Raw genomic sequence first — 22,907 nt, 5'->3', positions numbered from 1 at the left:
AATTTGTTGCAAGTAATACAATTAAAAGCAGGAGTAGAAAAATTATCACAGAATCACAGAATGGCCTGGATTGCAAAGGAGCACAGCGCTCATCCAGCTCCAACCCCCTGCTGTGTGCAGGTCACCAACCAGCAGGCCAGGCTGCCCAGAGCCACATCCAGCCTGGCCTTGAAAGCCTGCAGGGATGGGGCATCCACAGCCTCCTTGGGCAACCTGTGCCAGTGAAAAAACATTTTAAACTACAACAGCAGGAGTCCAGAATTTCATGTAGCCCCTCTTCAGGGTTGGGCTGCACGCTGTCAGTGAAACAAGCGATGGAATGCACAAAACAAGTAAGTTAAGAGACAAGGGAACGTTACTCACACAAACAGTGAGAGAGATTCATCCCAAGGGCAGAAAGAGACAAAGAGGAAGCTCAGATTTAAAGGTGAACTATTAAAAAATGTAGAGATAATAAATCCAAATGGAGCATTTTGAAGCCATAGCCAGCTGGGAGGGCAGCAAAGGAGACAGGAGGAAAGGGAATGAGTTCCAGGTGAGATGCTCTGATGCTGTGACATTACTGTGCCACCTGCACAACCATTAGCTGGCAAAAAGCTGCAGGCAGCTGCAGGACGGGTTAACAACACCTTTCAAAGTGATTGGTTCTGGATTTTGTGTGCAACCCAGGATCTGAATTTCCCAAATGATGATGCTTCGTTTGGGGTTAATTTCAGCACCCCAGGTAATGCAATCCAAATGGTAAAGATGAGCTGTCACAGCTATAGATATGTGGAAAACAGATTCCTCCTGCTCCTCTTACTACAACAAATCTAAGATTTAACAACAACAGAAAAGCAACTTATATTTCTGCTTTTTATCAGCAGTCTGGAACATAGAATTCCACCTGAAAGGCAATCACACAGGGAATGATGGTCAGCTGAGAAAGGGAAAAGCAGTCTGTCCTGATTTAGATTTTGCAAGCAGACAAACCCAGTGAGTAAAACCTTCACCACCAGTCGATAACACTTAAGATGCTGTTAAAAAGCAACAAACCCCCGTGAGGCCCAGGCTCTCCTCCAGCCCCTCCTGCACACAGCCAGTGCACGTCCTCTAACTTTTCAGCCCTGTTTAAAGGACAAAATGTGCTCATTTATTTACATAAAATGTATAACTAAGTTCTTATTTCTTCAGGGTTCTCTGTGCACATGAGGTTACTTTAACCTCTGGTACATTTTGTTGCGATGAATCAGGACTAAGCCTCAGCAACCAACACTCCCTTCACCTTTTTTTGACCCCTCTGGCCAGGAGGTATCTTTCCCATAATATTCTGCCTGCTCTTCCTGCCAATTGAGCTCAGCGTTTGCCTCCTCATCTAATGCTCGGCCTTTGTTTGCATGGACCCATCCTTGTAGCTGCTGTTGTGCACAGGAAGAACTGGCACACAAAGTAAATCAGGGTAGCACGCAAAGGAATTCACAAAAGACAAATAAAAACCACCCAATGTTTGGGTTGGAGGCGCCCTCACAGCCCCCAGCCCCACCCTGGTGCCTCTGAATGGAATCCCTTCCTTCCTCCCATGTCCTCTGCACACTGCTGAGGATGCCTTCGATCCCACTGCCTGTGCCACTGATCAGGATGCTGCAGAGCACCAGTCCCAAGGTGGACCCCAGGGGGACCCTGCTGCACCCCCTCCTCATGCTTCACCCTGACTCCCAGCAGCAGCCCCACGCCAAATCCACCCCATGTGGTGCTGCATCCATCCCCTCCCAGCCATGCATACTGCCTTCAACCTGGCCTGCATCCCTCCTTCCCTGTGCCAGCTGCTAGAGGAACAGCTCCAGGGCTGGGCTGGCCACAAAGCAGCATGGCAAAAGGTTAAAAAAAAGTGATTAAATTGGGCCAGATCACCTCACTGTACAGTTGCAACCTCAGGAAGCCCAGCTTACATCAATGTGAGCTGTCGTGCAAGCACAGCCTCAGCCCACAGACAGCAAATGGCTGCGGGATCCTACCCAGCAATTCTTAACACTGTTCTCATTGCTGGAAGCTTTTGACTGTAGATTCCTATAATCCTGCTCCTTTCCACAACAGAATATTCCATTCTTTATGAGATATGAATACGTTGAAATATCCTCCTGTAAAAAAAAAAAAAAAATCCCCAGCACTCTGTTAACATGAAAGCTGTGTCTGCCTGTTTGTTTAGTTTTAGTCCTGCTGCTTAAAAAAAGAGACAGAAAGAAAACAGAGGCACTATACAGCAACCAACCTGACTGCTGCTTCTCAGACCCCTCTGTGACAGCACAAATAAAGTCATTTCTTTGCTGCTTCATTAGGTGCAGAAAACACGTCTGGTTAAAAAATTCCCTTCTCCCAGCCCCAAAGTGCAGTACTACAGATCTGCCCATTTCTAAAAATACCAGGGAAGAGAAATGACTGCAGGACAAATACCAGCATTTGTTTTGATGGTGTAAAAAAAAGAAGAAAGCCAATGAGAGTTATCTAATCCATCACAACGGAGACATCTCAAATCCCCCCCTGGGCTGCAGCCTCTCTGCCGTGAGGTTTGACACACACAGAGCCAGCAACAACCACCAGCAAAAGCTCACAGGCTGCACAGCACAGAAGCAGCACTGGAGCAGCACGTAGTGCTGGGGTCCCTCCTCAAAGCCCCCCTGCAGAGCAGCACTGCTCAGCTGCCACTAAGGGAAGCAGCCCCTTCTCTGCCTGCTCATTTCTGGATATCGTGTGTGTGCTCTGCAGATCTGCCCTGCTCCTGTAGGGTGCTGGGGACAGCAGTCGCTCTCCTCACTTAACCTACAGCTGCTGCATCACAATGCAATCGGGAATAATTCCCCCTGTTCTCTGCTCTTGTGAGGCCCCATCTGCAGCACTGCGTCCAGATTTGGAGCCCCCAGTACAAGAAAGACAGGGAGCTGTTGGAGAGGGTCCAGAGGAGCCACAGAGATGACTGCAGAACCTCCCCTATGAAGACAGGCTGAGGGAGCTGGGCTTGTTCAGCCTGGAGAAGAGAAGCTGCGGGGTGACCTCAGTGCAGCCTTTCAGTACCTAAAGGGAGCCTACAGACAGGAGGGGAGTCAGCTCTTTGAAAGGGGAGATAACAGCAGGACAAGGGGAAATGGTTTTAAGCTGAGGGAGGGAAGATTGAGGTTGGATGTCAGGGGGAAGTTCTTCAGAGGGAGAGTGGTGAGGTGCTGGAACAGCTGCCCAGAGAGGCTGTGATGCCCCGTCCATCCCTGGAGGTGTTCAAGGCCAGGTTGGATGGGGCCCTGGGCAGCCTGGGCTGCTGTGAAATGTGGAGGTTGGTGGCCCTGCGTGTGGCAGGGGGTTGGAGCTTCGTGATCCTTGAGGTCCCTTCCAACCCTGGCCATTCTGTGATTCTGTGAATAACTCACAGAAGCCACTGGCAAAAAATAACAATACATATATATTTAGTACCTCAAACTACCTTGTAAATGAGCTGTGATCTGAGCTCGGGGAAGGGGGCTGCACTGCTTTCTTCACTGTAGCACACGAACACTTTCCTGGCTGGAGCTCAGAGCAGGCTGCCAGCAGGGAGAAGGCTTCCAGCAGAGCGGGCTGTTCTGTTCTCAAGCCCTTCTGTAATTTCTGGTTTAAACACAGACCTGACAGCACAATCATACAAACCTGAAGGAAATCCATTCTTCATTAATAACGAGAAATACTTGCTCTAACAGAGGACATTAACCTTAATACAGGTTTTAAGGGACAAACACCTGAATGGCCGGAATGCACCGCTGGGCCAAAGCCTGTCCTTCCCTTTGCAAACCTTTCAGCTTTGCAAATTGTTTTGAAGTCCATCAATAGCAGAAATTTCTTCATTTCACCATTTCTGGTAAAAGCAAATGTGATCACAGCCGAGGCCAGCGAGTGCTGGAGCTGCAATAATGGAAGTGCCACAGAAGCTGAGGCACTGCCTGCCCACACACAGGACAGACCTGGCACGCCAGGCAAGCTGATCATCCCTTGGACAAGTGCATGGAGGAAAATTCCAGCACTCCGACCTGACCATTAAGCATAAGGGCAGCTGAGAGAAGGCAGTGAGCCACAGACTGCTGGAGGCAGGGAGAGTCATTGCAGGGCGATCTCACTGCTGCTCTGATGCTCAGGAAATAAAGACCACACAGTTAAATGCTCTGAAACGATTCAGTACCACTGGTTTGAATATCCTTAATCTCAAGCCTCCTCCGCATCGCGCAGCCTTCTGATTGCAGCAAACTGCTCTGTGTCACAGTTGATGTTTCAGGCGCTTCCCAGCACAGGCAGCTCTGCAGCACAGCACAAGAGCTGCACTCCCCCAGTGACAGAGGTGAACTGCCCAGCTCCCACGGCCACCCTCCCACTGGCACTGCACAAACATGCACAGTTCCCAGTGTGTACTGCAGTGCCACAGAGCAGCTAGCTTACAAGGTACGTGGTGTCTTACAGCCGTACAGCAATTCTGCTTCACTACATAGCTTGGAAGGTACCTAGAAGAGGCAAACAGTACTGATGCACAAGCAGTGCCTCCTTGTTCAGCCTAAAACTCAAGATTCAAGCAGACCCAGAGCTCAATGCGATTTAAGAATTGCCTTTCAAAAAAGAAACCAACATTAAAATGTGATTTTCATATAAATAATGCAAAATCTGAACAGTACTGTAACTAGCAAACTTCAGAAACAATGCTAGACGTTCACTACTCAAATTCAACCAGTGCAACCTGGTGCTAGTATCCTCTTTCCCCAACATCCCACGATAAATTCACTCACAGATGTCACTGTTTCAAAGAACCTCCCAAACCTTCATTTAACAATGAATATATGGCTTTGTCTGTAATAAGTATTAACTTCAAGCAGTTCTCCTGCAGCAGAGCATCACCACTCCAGAACTCTAAGGCTACAACATGAATCACACGTTTTGCATTTAGTGAAGAGAAGGATTACCTCTGTCAATCAGTTCCACTGAAAAATGACAGCATGTGAGAACGAAAGAGAGAAAATTATACAAAAGAAAAAACATTTGTTGAAAGTTGGAAACAGATTCCAGCACATCAAATAAAGACAAAACAGAAATCAGTGCATGCTAACACGCTTGAACAATATCGTTCTGCGTTCGTATCTTAGCGGGGAGGTTGACAGAGCAAAACCAAGTATGTGGATGCTGATCTCCTCAAGGAACTCCTGGGGCTGCAGCACAACAGGGAACAACCTTTGGACTTCACTCTCTCCCTGCCAGGCCTTTGGGCACGCAGATGCAGACGGCTGCACTGCCTCGGATGGCTGCTGCCTACCAATGCTCATGTTTAAGCTCTCATCTGAGAAGGGAAATGCAACATTTGGAGTTCTCACCATGGCCCACTGCCTGGCTTTGATCCTCATCTGATTGTAGCTGCGTTCTTCTGCATACAGAGCACTCATGAAGGCACCGATGGACGTTCCTCCAATCATATCCACAGGGATGCCAGCTTCAATCAGCGCCCTGATAACCCCGACCTGGGAGCACCCCCTGTACCAAGAACAAAAAGACATTATCAGACAAACAGCCATTGAGAAACCACGGACACATAAACGTTGCCTTCTAAAGGAGTTGAATGTACACCAGCTGAACTGCCATTCCACTGCTAAACAAGAGCCAAATACAGAAAAAGCAGAATGGCAGCAGAAGGCTTCAAAAAAGTCTCCCTGATTTCAGTGTGAAGGACAGCGACACGGGAACAACAACCATGGGGGGAAGAGTCTGCATGGCTTCAAGGGAGAGCATCCAACATCTACCAGTGTTGTTCTGGAGCACTCAGGGATGGGTGCATTCCAGAGACCTTTGGGAAAGAAGAATCACTGGAAGAATCAAGAACCTCAGCCAGACTGTGATGATGGGATGGCTCAGCACATGGACTAATCATGAATTTGAAGATGGAAAGCAGAGCAAACGGAGACAAGCTGTTATCAGAAAGAAGCAATTTCATTCAGCACACAGACAAGGGGCAGATGAGGAGGCAGTGTTTGAGGATGATACCAATTCCCTTGGGACAGTAAATCTAAAATCCTCCTTGATGTCAACAGAGGCAGAAGGATCTTAGAGCAACGATGGAGCCTGGTGATAGAACAGATGAACTTCGATAGGATAAGAAGTAAAAATAGCAAAGCATCTCCAAGCAGGGAGACATGGGGCTACCTGGTAAGGTCACTGCATGGAAAGGCTGGCGTTAAGGGAAGGATTTACACAGACACATAACACAAACTGGGGAACCCGCTGTGCCCACATGCCAAAGGAGTCAAATCACAAATGGGTTTAAATGCAGACTGCATGGATCGGGGCTATGGGGCTGTCAGCAACTAAGCATAGAAAGTCTCAGTGCTTGTGCAGGTAAAGCCAACACGTCAGCTCACTCAGCTCACCTGCATGGACTCTTTGCAGCCTCAGCCACACAGCTGCACAAACTTCCTTTCCCCACCTTCACCCCATTTTTCCGCTCCCCCGCAGCTCGCTCTATTTCCGTCCTTTTTCCCTTTGCTGTTTACATCCCACAGATACTTGCTAACAGCTGCCAAGTCCACTGTAGGTGTCATTTGGCCAAGCTATGCCGAACACGTTCTTTCCATCCAAAATAAATCCCCTTCAGCTGCTGAAAAGCTTTGAGGCAAGTTCTCAGTTGTACCGGTGTAAATGACTTCAGTGACAGATCTGCACTGGTGTAAAGCAGGAGCTGAGAGTAACTCAACTTGTTTTCCTCTCTGAATTCTCCTGCTGCTTTCCTATTGTTTCTTCTCATAGGTTGGAAGTGACCTCAGCTCCAACCCCTGCTGTGGGCTGGCTGCCCCCCATCAGTTCAGGCTGCCCAGGATCCCACCCGACCCGGCCTCGAATGCCTCCAGGGATGGGGGATATTCTGATACTGACACTATGCTGAGGAGCAGCCCTTATGCCACCAAACCTGCTTCTGGAGAGTGCCTGCATCGCATGGATTCATTTCCACACATTCATTACTATAAAGCATTTCCTGCTCAGAGCGTGATTTTAAGCTGGCCAGGACTAGCTTCACCATGGATTGCCTCCCTTGAACCTTTCCCAGAATAGGATCTCCTCATCTACACATTCACGCATTCAGAAAATGAGGAGTTTGATGTGATCACACTGGGTTTGGTTTTATTTCACTGTATGGATGCCCTTGAATGAATCACAAAAGATTACTGCTGCTTATATTGGCAAATATCACCTCCCCGCCTTGTATGAGCAAAGTCCCTGGGGAGATTTTCACCTCCCAGCCAAGCGTGCAACAGTTCCTCATCTCCAAAACATGGACTGGTTTCAATGCACTGACCAATAAGACAGAAATGAAAGCACTGAAAGGGATCTCTTACTGACTTGTCCTGGTTATTGGCTTTGGGTTTATTTAGCTTATCACTTAGTTTATCACTGCAGCCTTTCAGTACCTGAAGGGAGTTTACAGGCAGGAGGAGGACCAATTTTTTACACAGTCTGATAGGGAAAGGACAAAGGGCAATGGCTTTAAGCTAACAGAGGGGAGATTTAGGTGAGATGTTAGGAAGAAATTTTTAACTCAGAGGGCCATGAGGCAGTGGAATGGGCTGCCCTTAGGCAGGGCAATTGGAACTGGATGATCCTTCAAGGTCCCTCCAACCAAAGCCATTCTGTGACTCTATGACTGCTTACACAAGGTTGCAAAGCTGGTTCCTTCAGCTCCAGCATCCTGAACAGCTTTAAGATGAAACATGCTTGTGTAAACTCAGACACTTCAGAAAAGTGAGCACGTTTGAACCCACTCCGTTTCTCTGCGTACCTCCAGCCTGCTGAAAGATGACTTCCTAAACGTTTCTCCCCCTCGTTGCTCCTTTAGGCCACCACTTCAACAACAACAACAACACTACACACAACTCTGCACCAACCTGTCACAGTTGGAGCCTTTCTTGTCCTCTTCTCCCCAGCTTACAGCACCCACAAACACAGGCACACTGCCATAGGAAGCAGCGTTCCTGGACAGGAGCCGTGCCAGGCTGCACACAGCCCTCTTAGTGACATCCCACCACTGCCTCACACACAGCCACAGCAACTGGAGAAGGAAGGAAATTCAGGAGCTACATCCCTGCTAACAGCCTGGGTACTGGGCAGAAGAAACAAGGATCGGGTGCTTCTTGTAATAGCAGGCACAATTTCACAGGGGATTTGTCCTGTTTCAGGGCGACGTGTGAAGATGCAAGTGTTTGGCACACGCAGTACAGAGGAAAGTTGCTCGTGGTGATGCTGTACGGATGCAGCAACGCCAGAGCACAAAGAGGAATAGAGAAAGGGGCTGGGAAATCTCCGGACAGGAGCCCAGCATCTTGGGAATGGAGATCAGAAGGAAGAGTGGAGTCCAGCTGGAAATGGGGAGGGAGATCAGATGGGGAAATGTATGCTGTGCTGCTGCCTGGTGCTGGGGTTAAGGACAAGGACTCCTGGCACCAAAGACGAATGACCTAAAGACGACTTTCAAATAACATGCAACAGAACCCAAAGAATTGCCTAGCACTCCAGAAAAGCTCAATCTATATATAAACAAAAACTCTTTTCTGTCATGTGTCACTCCAGACAGGCTTGGCTAGCTCGTGCCCTTCACTGAGAGCAGAAATGGCAACCACCAGCTCAAGGAGGAACTGAAACAGGACCCCGTTCTGCTGTCACTGCCATTACTGCCCTGCAACCTCACCTGAGCAAGGCAAATTAGGGACTGCTCTCTGCATCCATTCTCCTCTTCTGCCACTTACTGCACTACTAGCCAAACTCATCCTAAATGTGCTTAAGAAGCCTCCAAAAGGTGTCCCATACTTCCTGAATTCCAAGCACCCCTTTTTCTTTTCTGTTAATAATTACAAATAAACGACCACAAAGCAAGGAGAGAATCTGGGGGCTGAAGACATGCTCTGTTGAACAAGGCAAGGCAATCAGAGCACAGTCCTTCTGGCGGGAGCTCTTGCAGCGAAACTGCTGCTCCTGAAACAAGCCCCTGCTTTCATCTCCTGGGGAGATGCTGCCGGCATGTAACTCTGCTGCACGGAGGCCAGAGCTCAACTGATAAAAGAAAAATTCTTTCAAGAGCAGTGATGTGCCTGCTCTGTGTCTGCTGCCAGAGCTCCCATTAGATACAACCCACTGACAAAGGCAGCAGGACATTTCAGAGCACGCTGTCTGTAGGAATACAAGCTGTTCTCCACGCTCAGGTCAGGGAGCTGAAGAAATTACAATCAGTTCTTAACAGAGATGGTGCACCAATATTCCTTCTCACCAACAACACGTAACAGTTCCACAAGCACGCAGAACTCTCATTTTTCTGAGCACGACTGTGGTGAAGCTGCAGAAGTGATCGCGCTGCCCCGACCTGCACTGCAGGTACAGACAGGAGAGCAAGCAGCTCAGGTCTCACAGGGCTTCCACTCCAGTCTGAGAAACAAAGCAAGTCTTCTGCATGGTGGAGGAGCACCACCTCCAATACGGCCCCTTTAATCTTCTGCACTGCAACACCACAAACAAACAGGGCTTGGCAATCTAAGCATGAGTTGACCTTTCCAGCAGCACTATGTCCTAGCTTCCCCAACCATCAGGCTGCCCAGCATCAAGCACTTGCCTGCAGAATCACAGTGCTTTCAGCTCAAAGCGGTGACAGAAACCACAGCACTGCACTCCCGTTGAGCTCCTCACATGCTTCCCAGGAAGTTTCCATTGAGGATAACATTTAAGAATGAAGTCCCACTTCTAAGCTGACTCGAGGGAAATAAGTCTCATTACCTGGTCCTCATCCCCACACAATCCCTTGCAGCAGCTGCCCCACGGGAAGCTTTTGCAACCACCTCCTCATGGTGAAATTCCAATTTCTTCTGCTCCCAACCTTGCTCCCCCCTGTACACTAACTTCAGATCAAACTTCAGACAGAATTTCAGAACGATGCACTTGGCAATGCACGAGATGCATCATCCCTAAAGAGACTGAAGCAGAGCCTCTCAGGAGCAATCACTCCGCAGTTCATTACACAAGCATCTGCAAACAGAAGACCTGAAGCCTTCAGTTCATGACCACATCTCATGAGATTTTCTTAGCTAAGGCAAATACTCATCTCACTGCTTTATTTTTAGGAGTTGGGCTTTGTTTGTTCAAACAATGCACTCCAGGGCTGATCTGGGTCAGAGTCAAATTAGGAATCCAAATGTAAGTTATCATCTTTGTTTCCAAGGAAGACCCTAGACTCCTTATCATCCCCCATCAGACTGTAGGAAATAGCACCAACAGAACACCCAGGTGTAATTTTATCTTTAAGGATGAAGACTTGAAATTCCTCACTGCTATTTCAGCTCGCAGCCATCCCCCTGGAACCACATCTGCTCTTTGAACAACTCTGGGAATCCGGGCACCTCACCGCACGGCTGACACCGGAATCTGCTCTTCATGTTTTGGTCTGGCTCACTCGGATGTGGCAACGGATCCTCTGCACACCGCAGGAGTACAAACACAGGGCGCAAGGCCACTCCTCCAGCACTGACGGGCTCTAAAGCCCCAGCCATCTATCTGAGCTTGAAAGAGGGATACGATAAAGAAGAATCACAGCTCTGAGATACAGACATCTAGCTAGGAGCACGCAAACATACTGCAGGTTATCAGAGAGCTTCCCTTCCACCAAACGCACCCCGTGGCAGTGAGCTGGCTGTGCCTGAAGGAGAGCAGGAGCTGCGTGCTGACAAATGCACAGGCCGTGGGGATTAACCCGGAGTCTCTTACTTCCTGCCCTTGCAAATACCAGAAGGCTGAGGTTGGGCTCAGTATACAAAGGGATTACTTTGAAGAAAGGGAACTAGGGGAAGGATATCTCAAGCATTCAGCTCTTTTCCTGACATGAAGCACAGTCAGCCTCTTTCAGATCATTCTGACACTTTTCTACCATGGAAATCTTGCTTCATAATCATTACTGGTCGCTAACAGACTGAAAAGGCTGCAAATACCTCAGTTTCATTCCTTGATTTAAAAGAAGGGAAGCATTTTTCAGAGCTCTTTTATATTTCAGTTTCATTTAGCAGTGGCACCACAATGGATTTCCTGGGGACTCTTGGGCTTCTTGCAGCCAAACCAGGCAAGGGTGCCCTCAAACCTCAGCAGCCCTGGGGAACACATGGACTTTGGCTCTGTAAGCAGACATCACACACAGGATTACCAACAGCCTGGTTGCTCCTAAACCACTGGAATAGAGAGTTAAGTTAATCATAATAATTGGGTTGGATGTCAGGTTTCAAGCAAATTCCCCAGACACATTCAGCTCACTGCTAAATGCACATTCAGGGAGCAGAACACCCTTTTAAAGCCCCCCAGATTTCATAGTGATAACGGTTTAATCTTCTACAAATACTCCAGAGCATTTTATAGAGGTTGACCTGTGCTGATGCTGAAGCTGGGATGCAGCAGCCTTGTTTTACAGCACACCACAAGCACTTCAGGAATTTGCCCAGGCCTAACCTGGGTCAGGAGCTGAGCAAAGCAGAGCAAATCCCTGTTCCATGCTGCAGCGACTGCCCTCCATGGCTGCAGTAATTCACAGCACCGTGAGCACCAGATGCTGTTGGTGCTTTTTGGAGTCATCCTAACCAAGGTCAGAATGAAGAACGGATGATTTTATCATCAGCAATTTTGTTTCATAGCTCGTTCAGAACAATTCTTTTCATCAGGATATATTATTTTAATATTTCCAACAGTGGGAATAGCATTTTTATATATTTCTCAAGCTGTTGGCCCTCTGTTTACTGTGAATTCTAAAAACTGTTTAATGGATGACAAATGCAGGGCATGCCTGCAGTTAGAAAGCACTGAGTGCAACCCCAAGCACTGACATCAATAATCTCTTTGCAAAAGGCAGTGCAGTCCCAAAGCACACTGCGTGATCCAGGGGGAATTACTCCAAAGCTGAGCAGTGCCTGTTGATGACAAATAAGGACATGGCCCAGCATGGGAGCAGCAGTTGGCAAAGTATTTCTTCTTTCCCTCTTTCTTTTTTTAATAGCTCCTTTGAGAGAGGAGTTGCAATTGAATCCTGGGAGAGGAAAAGAAAAGCAGATATAAGGCAAACAAGCAGGAATGATAGCAGGATGAAAGGATGCAAAGAACACGTTAATCTCCGGGCTTGGGTATGTCTGAACAGGAAACATGCTTATAGACTAACAAAGAAAAGAGAAAGGATGAGGGGACCTAGATAGGAATGGAAGCTTGGAGGAGACATTATTAATCAAGTTAAGATGAACAGTACTTCTATTCTGCAACAGGAGGACATGATAATATCAGAACATTCGGGTTCCTTCAATCCCTGTGTGCTTCATACCCAGGGATGCTCCTCTAGTCTCCATTTCTGTAAAGTTTTGAACCCAGCAAAGGCTCTGAAAAGTACTTCCTGTATTCTGATGCATATGAGGAATGCTGGGAGCCAAGGAAACGCCTGGGGGATTTTCCTTTGTCCCTCTGTAACCACTACATTGAACATGTTAGGATCCCATAGAGGAAAGCACCCTCTGTGCTCTCTGTGTTTTCAGCACACATCTCTGGAGACAGCTTCTGAACTCAGGCAGTAAATCCTTCCCCTCTGCCTCCCATCACTCCCCAGGCACACATTCACCATCTGGGTGCTCGTGGTCAGGAAGGACTCTTCAAAAAGACAACTCCAGCTCCTGCCTTCTACCTGAGGCACAGACATCAATCTCGTGAGCTCACATCTCCACTTCCAGTGCTGCACTCTGCAGTGCTGGTATTAAAGAATTTCCACACACATATTCCTTCCACTGACCCCACACTAAGGAGCCTCCTATCATCAGCCTTAGCTGAGGAATAAGAATTAATCTTCCTTAACTGCTGGAACTGCATCCAAAGCACCTGCGCCATAAAACTTGATGCAGTCTCCCCTGGAGACTCTGTTCCCATCTGAAACTGAACGTCATTAATAACCACACTGCTGCCATCGCCTGCACCAGGTTGAAGAAGTCACTGAGTGCTGTCTGCATTTTGTAAGCACACCACCCAACCCTAAGGACTGCACTTCACTATACATACATCACCTCCAACTCCAGGCTTCCCCCATCACAGCAGACATTTCAGCACATCCTGAAGGCTGGGATGTACCTAACAGCTCCACCACTGCTTTGCACTCAGAAGCCTTCTATTATGCCCAGCAAGGCCCACCAAGCTTGGGAACTAACTGACAACACTTCTATCTGCTTTTGTGGGCTATGGAGCAAAACACAGCAGTCCACAGAATCACAGAATAGCCAGGGTTGGAAGGGACCTCAAGGATCACGAAGCTCCAACCCCCTGCCACATGCAGGGCCACCAACCTCCACATTTCATAGCAGCCCAGGCTGCCCAGGGCCCCATCCAACCTGGCCTTGAACACCTCCAGGGATGGACGGGGCATCATAGCCTCTCTGAGCAGCAGATCCCTGTTGCTAAAGGGCTTGCACAGTTCTGAGTGAATCAGAATTGCAGCCAAACATGAGGAATGCAGAGAGAGTAAAGCCTTCTGATTTTATTCTTCGTAGAGTCTGGGATCTTGGAATCAGGCACTGAGGGTACAGAAGGAAAATGTGGTTTCCTCAGAGCAAAAGGACGATGAGATTTGCCACTCGGGCACTCTCTCTGGCTTTGGATAACTGGCTAAAGTCCCTGAATCAGAAGACAAACCCAACTCTATGGAGCACAGAGACCCAAACAAGGCTCAGCACCAAGCAGACACCAGGCAGCACCCAGCCTCCAAAAGCACGGGGTCTGGGCACTCAGTGCCTTGGGGACACAGAGAAGCAGATGAGGAAGAAGCAGGTTCAGACACAAGCAAGTCCATAACAAGGAAGGCATAATATGTTTCTCCTGGGCTGCTTTTATCCTCCTTTTCCAGAGGACCAGCGCTGAAAATAAAGAAGGCAGAAAGAAATTGATTAAGTAGGCCAACTGCCCAAAATGAAAAGGCAGCAATTAGTCAAACCCTAAGAGCTGACGAGAGCAAGCAGTGGGGGGGGGGGGGAAAGGGAGGGGAAATCTACCTTCTCAAGAACAGAGGCAAAATCATAGAATCACATAATACAATCCTAGAACGGCCTGGATTGCAAAGGACCACAATGATCATCTCATTTCAACCCCCTGCTGTGTGCAGGTCCCCAACCAGCAGCCCAGGCTGCCCAGAGCCACATCCAGCCTGGCCTTGAATGCCTGCAGGGATGGGGCATCCACAGCCTCCTTGGGCAACCTGTGCCAGTGCCTCACCATCCTCTGGCTCAAAAACTTCCTCCTAATATCCAACCTCAACCTCCCCTGTCTCACTTTAAAACCATTCCCCTTGTCCCATCACCATCCACCCTCACAAACAGTCGTTCCCCCTCCTGTTCATAAGCTCCCTTCAAGTACTGGAAGGCCACCATGAGGTCTCCCTGCAGCCTCCTCTTCTCCAAGCTCAGCAGGCCCAGTTCCCTCAACCTTTCCTCATAGGAGAGGAGCTCCAGCCCTCTGATCATCTTAATGGCCTCCTCTGGACCCATCTAAGAGCTCTGCATCTTTCTTGCTCTGGGGAGAAAACTGAGTGGGGAAAAGAGAAGAGATGTCTTGATGAAATAAATACCTAGACACACCTTCAGCAGCAGAGCAGCAGCTCACAGGGGAGGCTGCCATTCCCTTCTTGAAGGAAAGGGCTGGGAGGAATGGAGAAGCGGAGCACTGTGGAGCTGGGACAGCAGCGGGACACGGGCTGCACGTGCGCAGGCAGGGGAAGGCAGCAGCACCCAGCACGACATGCAGCTCATCACTTCAGGCACAGCACCCAGAAAAGGCAAGAAAGTGCTTGCAGCATCTCTGATGCACACTGTGTTTGTATGGTACAGCACTCATCAAGCTATCCAAACAGAAGCGTCGAATGCTTTGTATTTTCCTAATGTGTCTATGCAGAATCGGCGCATTGGAGCAAATTAACTCCTACAAGAATGACATTATAATCAACAACAAGGCTTGTCATCACAGCGCAGTGTCAGTCAGCCTTCTGCAACATCACGACCAATTGTTTTTCTCCACAGCCCCGGGGACTCTCAGATCCTTCTCTATTAAGTATTTACTGCCCGTAAATTTCAGTTTTCCAACAGCTCTGCTAAGACAACTATGGAAAACCAAAGGAAGGGTGGGCTGTGTGTGGGACGGCTCAAGTTCACGACAATGACGTATGGGAGGTTCGTGCCTTTATTGCAGGGTTTGCTGTGTCATTATTCTCCCAACTACATTTCAAAGGTATTATTTCCCTAAACTCAAATCTCTTTTCCTTCCCCCAAACTCCTTGGCGATTCTAACTGAAATTAAGTTAGCACTTGACTATAGCAAAACACTATCATTTCAGAACTGTATCACTTTGATTTGTTGTATTTTTAACTTCACAAGAGAAAGAAAACCCTCAGTTCCTACGCGCCTTTTGTCATGACAAACTAAAGATAATGACTAGGAAGCTGCTCTGGTAAAACCTCCCAAACTGACTATCATTGGGATACAGACAAACATTCCAGAAATAACAATAAATAATTGATATGACTGGAGCCACAGGGCACAGCACCTCTCACAGCTCAGCTGGCGCCCCGTGCCGTTTCTGAGCCCAGTCTGACTCGTGCTTCCAGAGCAGTGCAGGTTACTCCATGCAGAGTGCTACCAAAGGCCACACTGAGCAGCCAGAGCCTGGCAGCCACTCATCATGCTGGCCACTCAGCTGGCCTTAAGCACAGGATGATTTCCAGTACCCAATGCACAACCTCTTGTAGCTTTCTTGTCAGTAGAGAAGGCGATCTAAGAACTTTGGCCTGCAAAGCTTTCAAAGGCAGATTTGTACAGAGCTCAGAATAACTCTATCTTTTCCCAAGAGTCTGGACTGTGCTCTCACTTGGAAAGCAAATTAAACAAAACAAAAAAAAAAATCAGAATGTTTCATCCAATCACAATTTTGATGACAATCTAGCTACAGAAATAGCACGCAAGTACCTTCCTGCTGAAAAACACAATGCTCCCACCATCCATGTGCCACCAGCATGAGCTCTCAGAAAAAGCACTTTGGGCCATGAAATGTAAAAAAAAAGATTTTAGAGAAAGAAGGAAGCCTCATATTTACCCACTATCTGCCATTTTATTCTCTTAGAGTCTTCCACCCTGCACAGATGCAGAGATGGCTGCATTAATGGCTGATGAGACATGAGGACGTTGTTGAATGGGTGACTGCATCCAGCAAAGCTAAACACAGCAGCTGTGCAGCGCTTCAGATCTGGGGAAGACGACAACACAGGACCAACAAACAGCTCTAACAAGCCTGCTCTTTCTTACCTCTGCTCTTGAAAACCAGCAGGTGGTAGCTTGCAAATTAAGCAGCAGAACAAAAAAAAAAATTAGTTTGGCAAAAACTACAGCAGTATTTACAGATGGAAGAAAGGAATGGAATAAGCAAAACGTGCTGCCAGAAATATACAAGTACATGTATTTTAGCACAGCATAGGCTTCAGTAAAGAAAGATCTCAGCTAGTAACAAAACAAAGCAACACAACCAAAAAAACCCACAAGAAACCAAGTGTTTTATATCAGTTGATAAGAAATCTCCTGAGACACACAAATTAAATACAAGCTCCCTTCTTCTGCTTTATTTTGTGCCTCCACAAGATAGTGTTTATCTCAGAAACGAAATACTGAAATCATCTTAGGTGAAGAAACTGAGAAAGCAGCCAGGATAAAGGCTTCTTTACAGACAGTCGAAGAAACAGCCAAAGCAAAGCACTGGCTGTCTCAGCATCGAGTGACTAATCAGAACAAGCTGTCACAAAGGAGTTCTAACCTTCACTTACAGGGAATATTCCCTCCCCAAAGCACATGGTGGTCCCAAGACAAAAATGTGCTATTTCCATGAATCTGAACCAACAGACAATATGTAACCTGTATATTCATATTTCTATTTGAGAGTGGCATTTCAAAGCACTGCTTTAAAGGAGGGCAAGAACATGTTGATGAAGATAACCAAGTTGGTGCCCTTGAATACTAAATTCTACATCTTCCTCAACAGAAAAGTTTCGAAGTTGAAGGGAATTCCAAAGAAGAACATTGGTAATAGTGCATTTCCAAAGCTCGCTTGTAACTCAGTTGGAATCCTAATAGGAGTGTTCAGCACATGCCCCAGCCTTGTGTCTGCAGACACACACACGTTCTGGGAGGCAGGGCTGTGAGAAGCATACAGGTACCTGGGGTGTCACGTCATTCTAAAGCAGAGAACATTCTCTCCTCAGAGAATTTAATTCCTCTGGCTGTCTAAACTTTGAAAAGTTTTGAGGGCCTTGGAAATCTCGACAGCCACACTGCAATGCAAGAATCCATTGGGAAAAATCCACAGTGCAGGCCAACATAAGAAAGGTCACATTTACCCTCATCATCTCCCAGCATTAAGCCCAGCGTATGAGGGCTCATAACAAACAGTACCAAACCCTCACATTCCTACCTGGATCACAGAATCACAGAATGGCCAGGGTTGGAAGGGACCTCAAGGATCACAAAGCTCCAACCCCCCTCCACACGCAGGGCCACCAACCTCCACATCTCACAGCAGCCCAGGCTGCCCAGGGCCCCATCCAGCCTGGCCTTGAACACCTCCAGGGATGGACGGGGCATCACAGCCTCTCTGGGCAGCTGTTCCAGCTCCTCTTAACTCTCTCCATAAAGAACTTCCCCCTGACATCCAACCTCAATCTTCCCTCCCTCAACGTCAAACCATTTCCCCTTGTCCTGCTGTTATCTCCCCTTTCAAAGAGTTGATTCCCCTCCTGTTTGTAGGCTCCCTTTAGATACTGCAGGCTGCACTGAGGTCACCCCGCAGCCTTCTTTTCACCATGCTGAACAAGCCCAGCTCCCTCAGCCTGTCTTCATAGGGCCCCCTGCTCATCTTTGTGGCTCCTCTGGACCCTCTCCAACAGCTCCCTGTCCTTCTTGTACTGGGGGTTCCAGACCTGGACACAGCACTGCAGATGGGGCCTCACAGAAATTCACAAAATCCACAAAAATCCAAACAAAAATCCACCCAGTTATGTTTGCATAAAAGCAGCAGCTCCTCAGCCTCTCTCCAGAATGTTATTTACAGAACAGTGCAGATTTCATAGGATGCCTGTTGTTCTGTTCTAATCACAGCTCCGCAACAGTGGTGCTCCAGGACTCTACAGCAATGCATCCACGTGCCCGGGACACACCACAGGACACACAGCAGCAGGCTGGGATCTCTGGCAGGAGACACCAGAGAACATTCTGGGACCTACCTGGCTCCCCCACCTCCTAGGACCAGAGCAATGGCATTTCCAGTCAGAACACGAGCCAGGCGAGAGAAGTCCGAGTGGCGGTCAGGTGGCTTCTGGAACACACGCTCATACATCTCTATCTGCAGAAGGGAGGAATGCAATGATTGTTCTAAAAGCCATTCTAAAAGAAGGTCTTACAGCCCGTGTTAAGAACATACAAAAAAAAAAAAAAAAAAAAAAAGGGGGTTGTAAACTATTTAAACAAGCCTAATAATCAACTGCATCTCCCATAATTTTGCTGAAGATGGAAGAATTTCACAGTAGTGCAGCATTTTCTGTAAAGATATTTTCTTGATCAAAGATTTAAAAGTACTGACAAACATGGAAAGCCAGATTTAAGGGAACAGCAGCAATGTAACACTCAGCTGCAAATAAGAGCATCCTGTAACAACACCGTGTCAGAGAACGTTTGAAACACGGATTACAACTACTGCAGCTCAAGCACCAAATCAAGTCTCTCACCAGCTTTGGCAAGCTTCTTTTGGAAAACACTCTTCGTGGGCAGTGGATATGAAGATGTGCAGAACACCAGCTCCTCATATTGAGCCATTCCACAGTTCGGGATGGGAGAGGTCCATCCTCCTTATGGAGCAGAATCAGCTGCTTCTGGGCTCGGACCGCTGTGTTCTCCAGCATCCTCTCCAGCTAGAGGAAATTACATACACCAAAGGAATGGAGGCATCAGGAACATGCTGCTCCGTTATTAACTTAATGAGATGTTCTATTTTGGAATACATACATGCACGTGCAAATACATGCCTGACCTGATCTGAATGTGCAGATTGCTGTGCACAGTGGGAACCTCAAACAAGATGGATTTAGTCAACCACGCTGATAGCTGTGGGCTTATGTGGCAAAGAGAACTCTAAAATTGGACAAGGATTTAAATCTGAATGTAAAACAGTGATTTTTATCTAGAACACACTCCATTAAAAGCACAGCACAGGTGCATGCTGTTCACACAGAATGAAATTGCTTCTCAAGTCATACCTGAGCCTGAAAGCTTTCAGTATGCTTTGTTGTTTTTTTTTAAACATCCAATCAGACCATTTTTTTCTCTTTGCCCTTCTTACTTCTTGTTTCAGACATCTGATGGTGAGTTCCCATTACTGTGCTTCCTGCCTCCCCCATGCTGACAAAGAACCAACACCAGACACAAAGGAACTCTGCAGATGGGAACAGACCCAGGCTCTTTGGAGGTCAGACTCAGCACTTCACAATCTTAATAGTCCTATTTTTTCCCCTCCAGTTCCTGTAGAATTTGTGCCTGATCAACAAGCTTTAGCAATTAAATATTAAGGATAAAAATAGGTGGTAAGGAAAAAAATGGCTTACAGTCTGTAATGAAATAAAACACAACTCACAAATAGCTTTCCCTACACATGCACCATTAAATGTACCAAAGATTTTATCTCCTTATCTGGAGATTCTGCAGAGAAATTCTGGACAGAAACATGAATGCCATATTGCTTCAGTGCGATTTGGTTTTGATTTACCGTTGACCAAAATGATTCTTTGGAACTCTGCTGGAAATACTTTTAAAGCTTGTCGTTTCAGAAAATTCTCATTTAATTCGTCTACTTGTAATGAAATATTCCCAAGAAATCCATTATATATGCATCACTGGGTATTAAATCCCCAGAAATTCACTTGTGTGAAACAACATTTCTTTCGCTCTTGACTCCTAACACTGCAACCACGGAAAGAAGCTGTTCCACACCTCTCCAACAGTGGGCTCCTGGTCTCCCAGCCCTACTATCAAGATGCAGTCAGCCTGCCTGATGCAGCGTTGAGTCCATGGAGTAAGGCTGCTGTCTGCCTGGTAGAGGACGATGCGGTGGATATCCTCCTGCTGGCCCAGCCAGCTCGTCAGTCGGTACTCATGGATACTGGGGACAGAGAAAGCAAACTTCTTTCATACCACAGCTCCTGCCAGAGTGAAGTCCTGCACGCCAAGCACAGCATCTGAAGAGCATCAGAACCTTGCATCTCTCGCTTGCTCAGTCTATTTCTTAACATTCCCTCCCTGCCTTCATTTCCAGGCTCATGCATGTTGATTTCGTCATCATTTATAGCATTTAATATGCACATAGAGAAAAGAGGATGCAGTGTTTCAGTAAGGCTTCCATGACATAGAATCACAGCATGGCCTGGGTTGAAAAGAACCACAATGCTCATCAGTTCCAACTCCCAACCAGCAGCCCAGGCTGTCCAGAGCCACATCCAGCCTGGCCTTGAATGCCTGCAGGGATGGGGCATCCACAGCCTCCTTGGGCAGCCTGTGCCAGTGCCTCACCTCCCTTAGGCTAACTCAGCTTGCCTGATGGCACAAGTGAGAAAGTAACTATGGGGAAAAATTAAAAAATAACCCACATTTGAACTAAAGGCTCTTGAAACATCATTGTCTCAAACACCTTGATCAGAAAGGTATACTGTATGTTAAAACAGAAGGTTTTGTTCCCAAACACTGTGTATTTGCATGGTACCTTTCTGCATTTCCCCACACATCATACAGTACCTATCCAGAGCAGCAGAACCCAGCCGCTGTTTGATGTTGTCACTTGTAAGCAGCAAGGCAGGACCTGAAAGAACAGAATGGTTCATACATGAATTTCTTCCATTCAGCTGCTGACAAACTGTATTGGGAAAATGTAGCTATATCTCTATAACAAACACAGCTTTTTTCTTTAACGATCCTGATGGATAAGTGCACTGAGAGTTGCCACAGAAGAGCTGGCATGAAGATTTTTACACTAAACTACAATAACATCCTCCATTTCCCACATTCCCAGAGCTGTATTCATGCATTGGCCCTGACCTACAAGCTCTTTTAATGCATTTTTCAATGCCACACAGAATGAGGGCTTCTACTTCAGCTGTATTTCAACGCCACAAACACAACATTTAGGGTATCACACACCTTTTCAAACCACAGAAAACCTCAGGAATCTGGTTTCAAAGAACGAAGCTGACTCACTGGCATACTGATATACATAAATTTGTTCACCCCGTAGTAAAGCAGCTCCTCAGATGAAAACTAAGGCACTCTAGTAGTATTCAATATGCTATTTCAATATTCCTATTCAATATGCCATACTTCCAATCCTCTAGTCTTTTTCTAAAGAGAAATCCAAATCCATAGGGCTGAGCCTGATCCACACTACTTCTACTACAGCTAAACATATGCACATCTGGCAACAGCATTATGCCTGAGATGAATTTCAGTACACAAAGAAGATCAGCTTCTTACAGGCACTTTCATCTATTTTTTTCTTTATTAGTGATTCCATTTCATTGGTGGAAGTTGCTAAATAGTTGCAGCTAAATACAAAAAAAAAAAAAGAGAAAAAAAAAAGAAAAAAAAAAAAGAAAAAAAAAAAAAGAAAAAAAAAGCAAGCCTGAGAAAAACAAAGGATTAACCTCATATTTCTCTTATTGAGAAATTCACAGAAAATCATATATGAAAAAACACAGCATGTGTATCATGCTAATCATGTAGTATTAATCATGTAATCATGTGTAGCCCCTCCAGGCAGTAACGAGGCAGCATGGCATAATGTATGCAGTAAAAATCAAGAAAACAGGAGTGAACAAGATGGCAAAGTATCAGAATTCCTCACTTAGATGCTCAAAAAGAAAAAGCACAAGCGCAGTATCTGGAGCTGCCCACCCCAACCTTCAGCATCAGCCTGCATCTCTCGTAATGCTCAGCTCCTTCCTGCCCAGCCTTCACTCTGTTTTAGCACAGCTCAGTGCCAGATCTGACCAAAAAAAAAACAAAAAACAAACCACCACTCAATTTTGGATTTTTAATCTTTTATTTCCAAACATCCAAATAACATTTGCTCTTTTTTTAAAATACACAAGAACACACCACAAGTGAAGACCACTGACATAGGAAGCAAAAGCTGGTAGAAAAGCACAGAAGTTGGGAGGTCTGGAGTTGAACTTCATTCCCCCACTGTAAGGGAGAAAGGGCAGGCAAATTTTGGAAAAGCATTCAACACCTTAGTTGTCATTTGTGCTCATTAATGTGCCAAAGCTCTCAGCAAAACAGAAATGATATGTAGACCAGTTATTCTTCCAACAAATGCGACCTAAAAAGTTTTATGATGGTGGTGAAAGTTTAGCAGGCAAAGACTAGCAGGAATGTAAAATGAGCTGAGGAACGCAGTAAAAATGTCCAATGAGAGACTGATGACAAGGAGAGCAGTGAGTGCTCCATATTACATCTGCTGTGAACCCCCTGTGCCTGCCTGCTGGGATCTCAGAGCGGCAGAGGAGCTCAGAGCCCACCACACCAACCTGATGCAGCAGAGCACCTGCCCCAAGGGGACGCATTAAACACAGTGACGCAGCCCCCAACGCCTCTGATTCACGGCACAAAGGAGGCTCTGTAGAGCTGGGAGGCAGCTTTGCATTAGTAAGGCAATGGCTACCTCACCCACAGACACTGCTCGAGTGGGGGCAACGCATCCGCAGAGCCTCGAGGAGGAGCATTTCTTCAGAAATCACACCCAGGCACCCTCCTGGCGCATCTGGGACAGGGGC

At 46.9% G+C, this 22,907-nt stretch overlaps 1 protein-coding gene across 1 annotated transcript in view; it reads right to left on the bottom strand.

Moving 5' to 3' along the window:
* PNPLA7 (patatin like domain 7, lysophospholipase) overlaps positions 1-22,907 on the bottom strand; it is a gene marked incomplete at both ends in the record, with an annotated part of 115,029 nt that overhangs the window by 25,806 nt on the left and 66,316 nt on the right. Inside the window, 5 exons of the mRNA XM_079544898.1 lie at positions 5,349-5,505; positions 18,318-18,436; positions 18,819-19,001; positions 20,077-20,245; positions 20,875-20,938. Coding sequence (XP_079401024.1) covers positions 5,349-5,505; positions 18,318-18,436; positions 18,819-19,001; positions 20,077-20,245; positions 20,875-20,938 — 692 coding nt within the window. The remainder of the gene's footprint in view (positions 1-5,348; positions 5,506-18,317; positions 18,437-18,818; positions 19,002-20,076; positions 20,246-20,874; positions 20,939-22,907) is intronic.

The sequence above is a fragment of the Tetrao urogallus genome, assembly GCF_951394365.1.
Source record: "Tetrao urogallus genome assembly, chromosome: 19".
Lineage (NCBI taxonomy): Eukaryota > Metazoa > Chordata > Aves > Galliformes > Phasianidae > Tetrao > Tetrao urogallus.
This window is presented reverse-complemented; position numbering and strand designations above follow the sequence as displayed.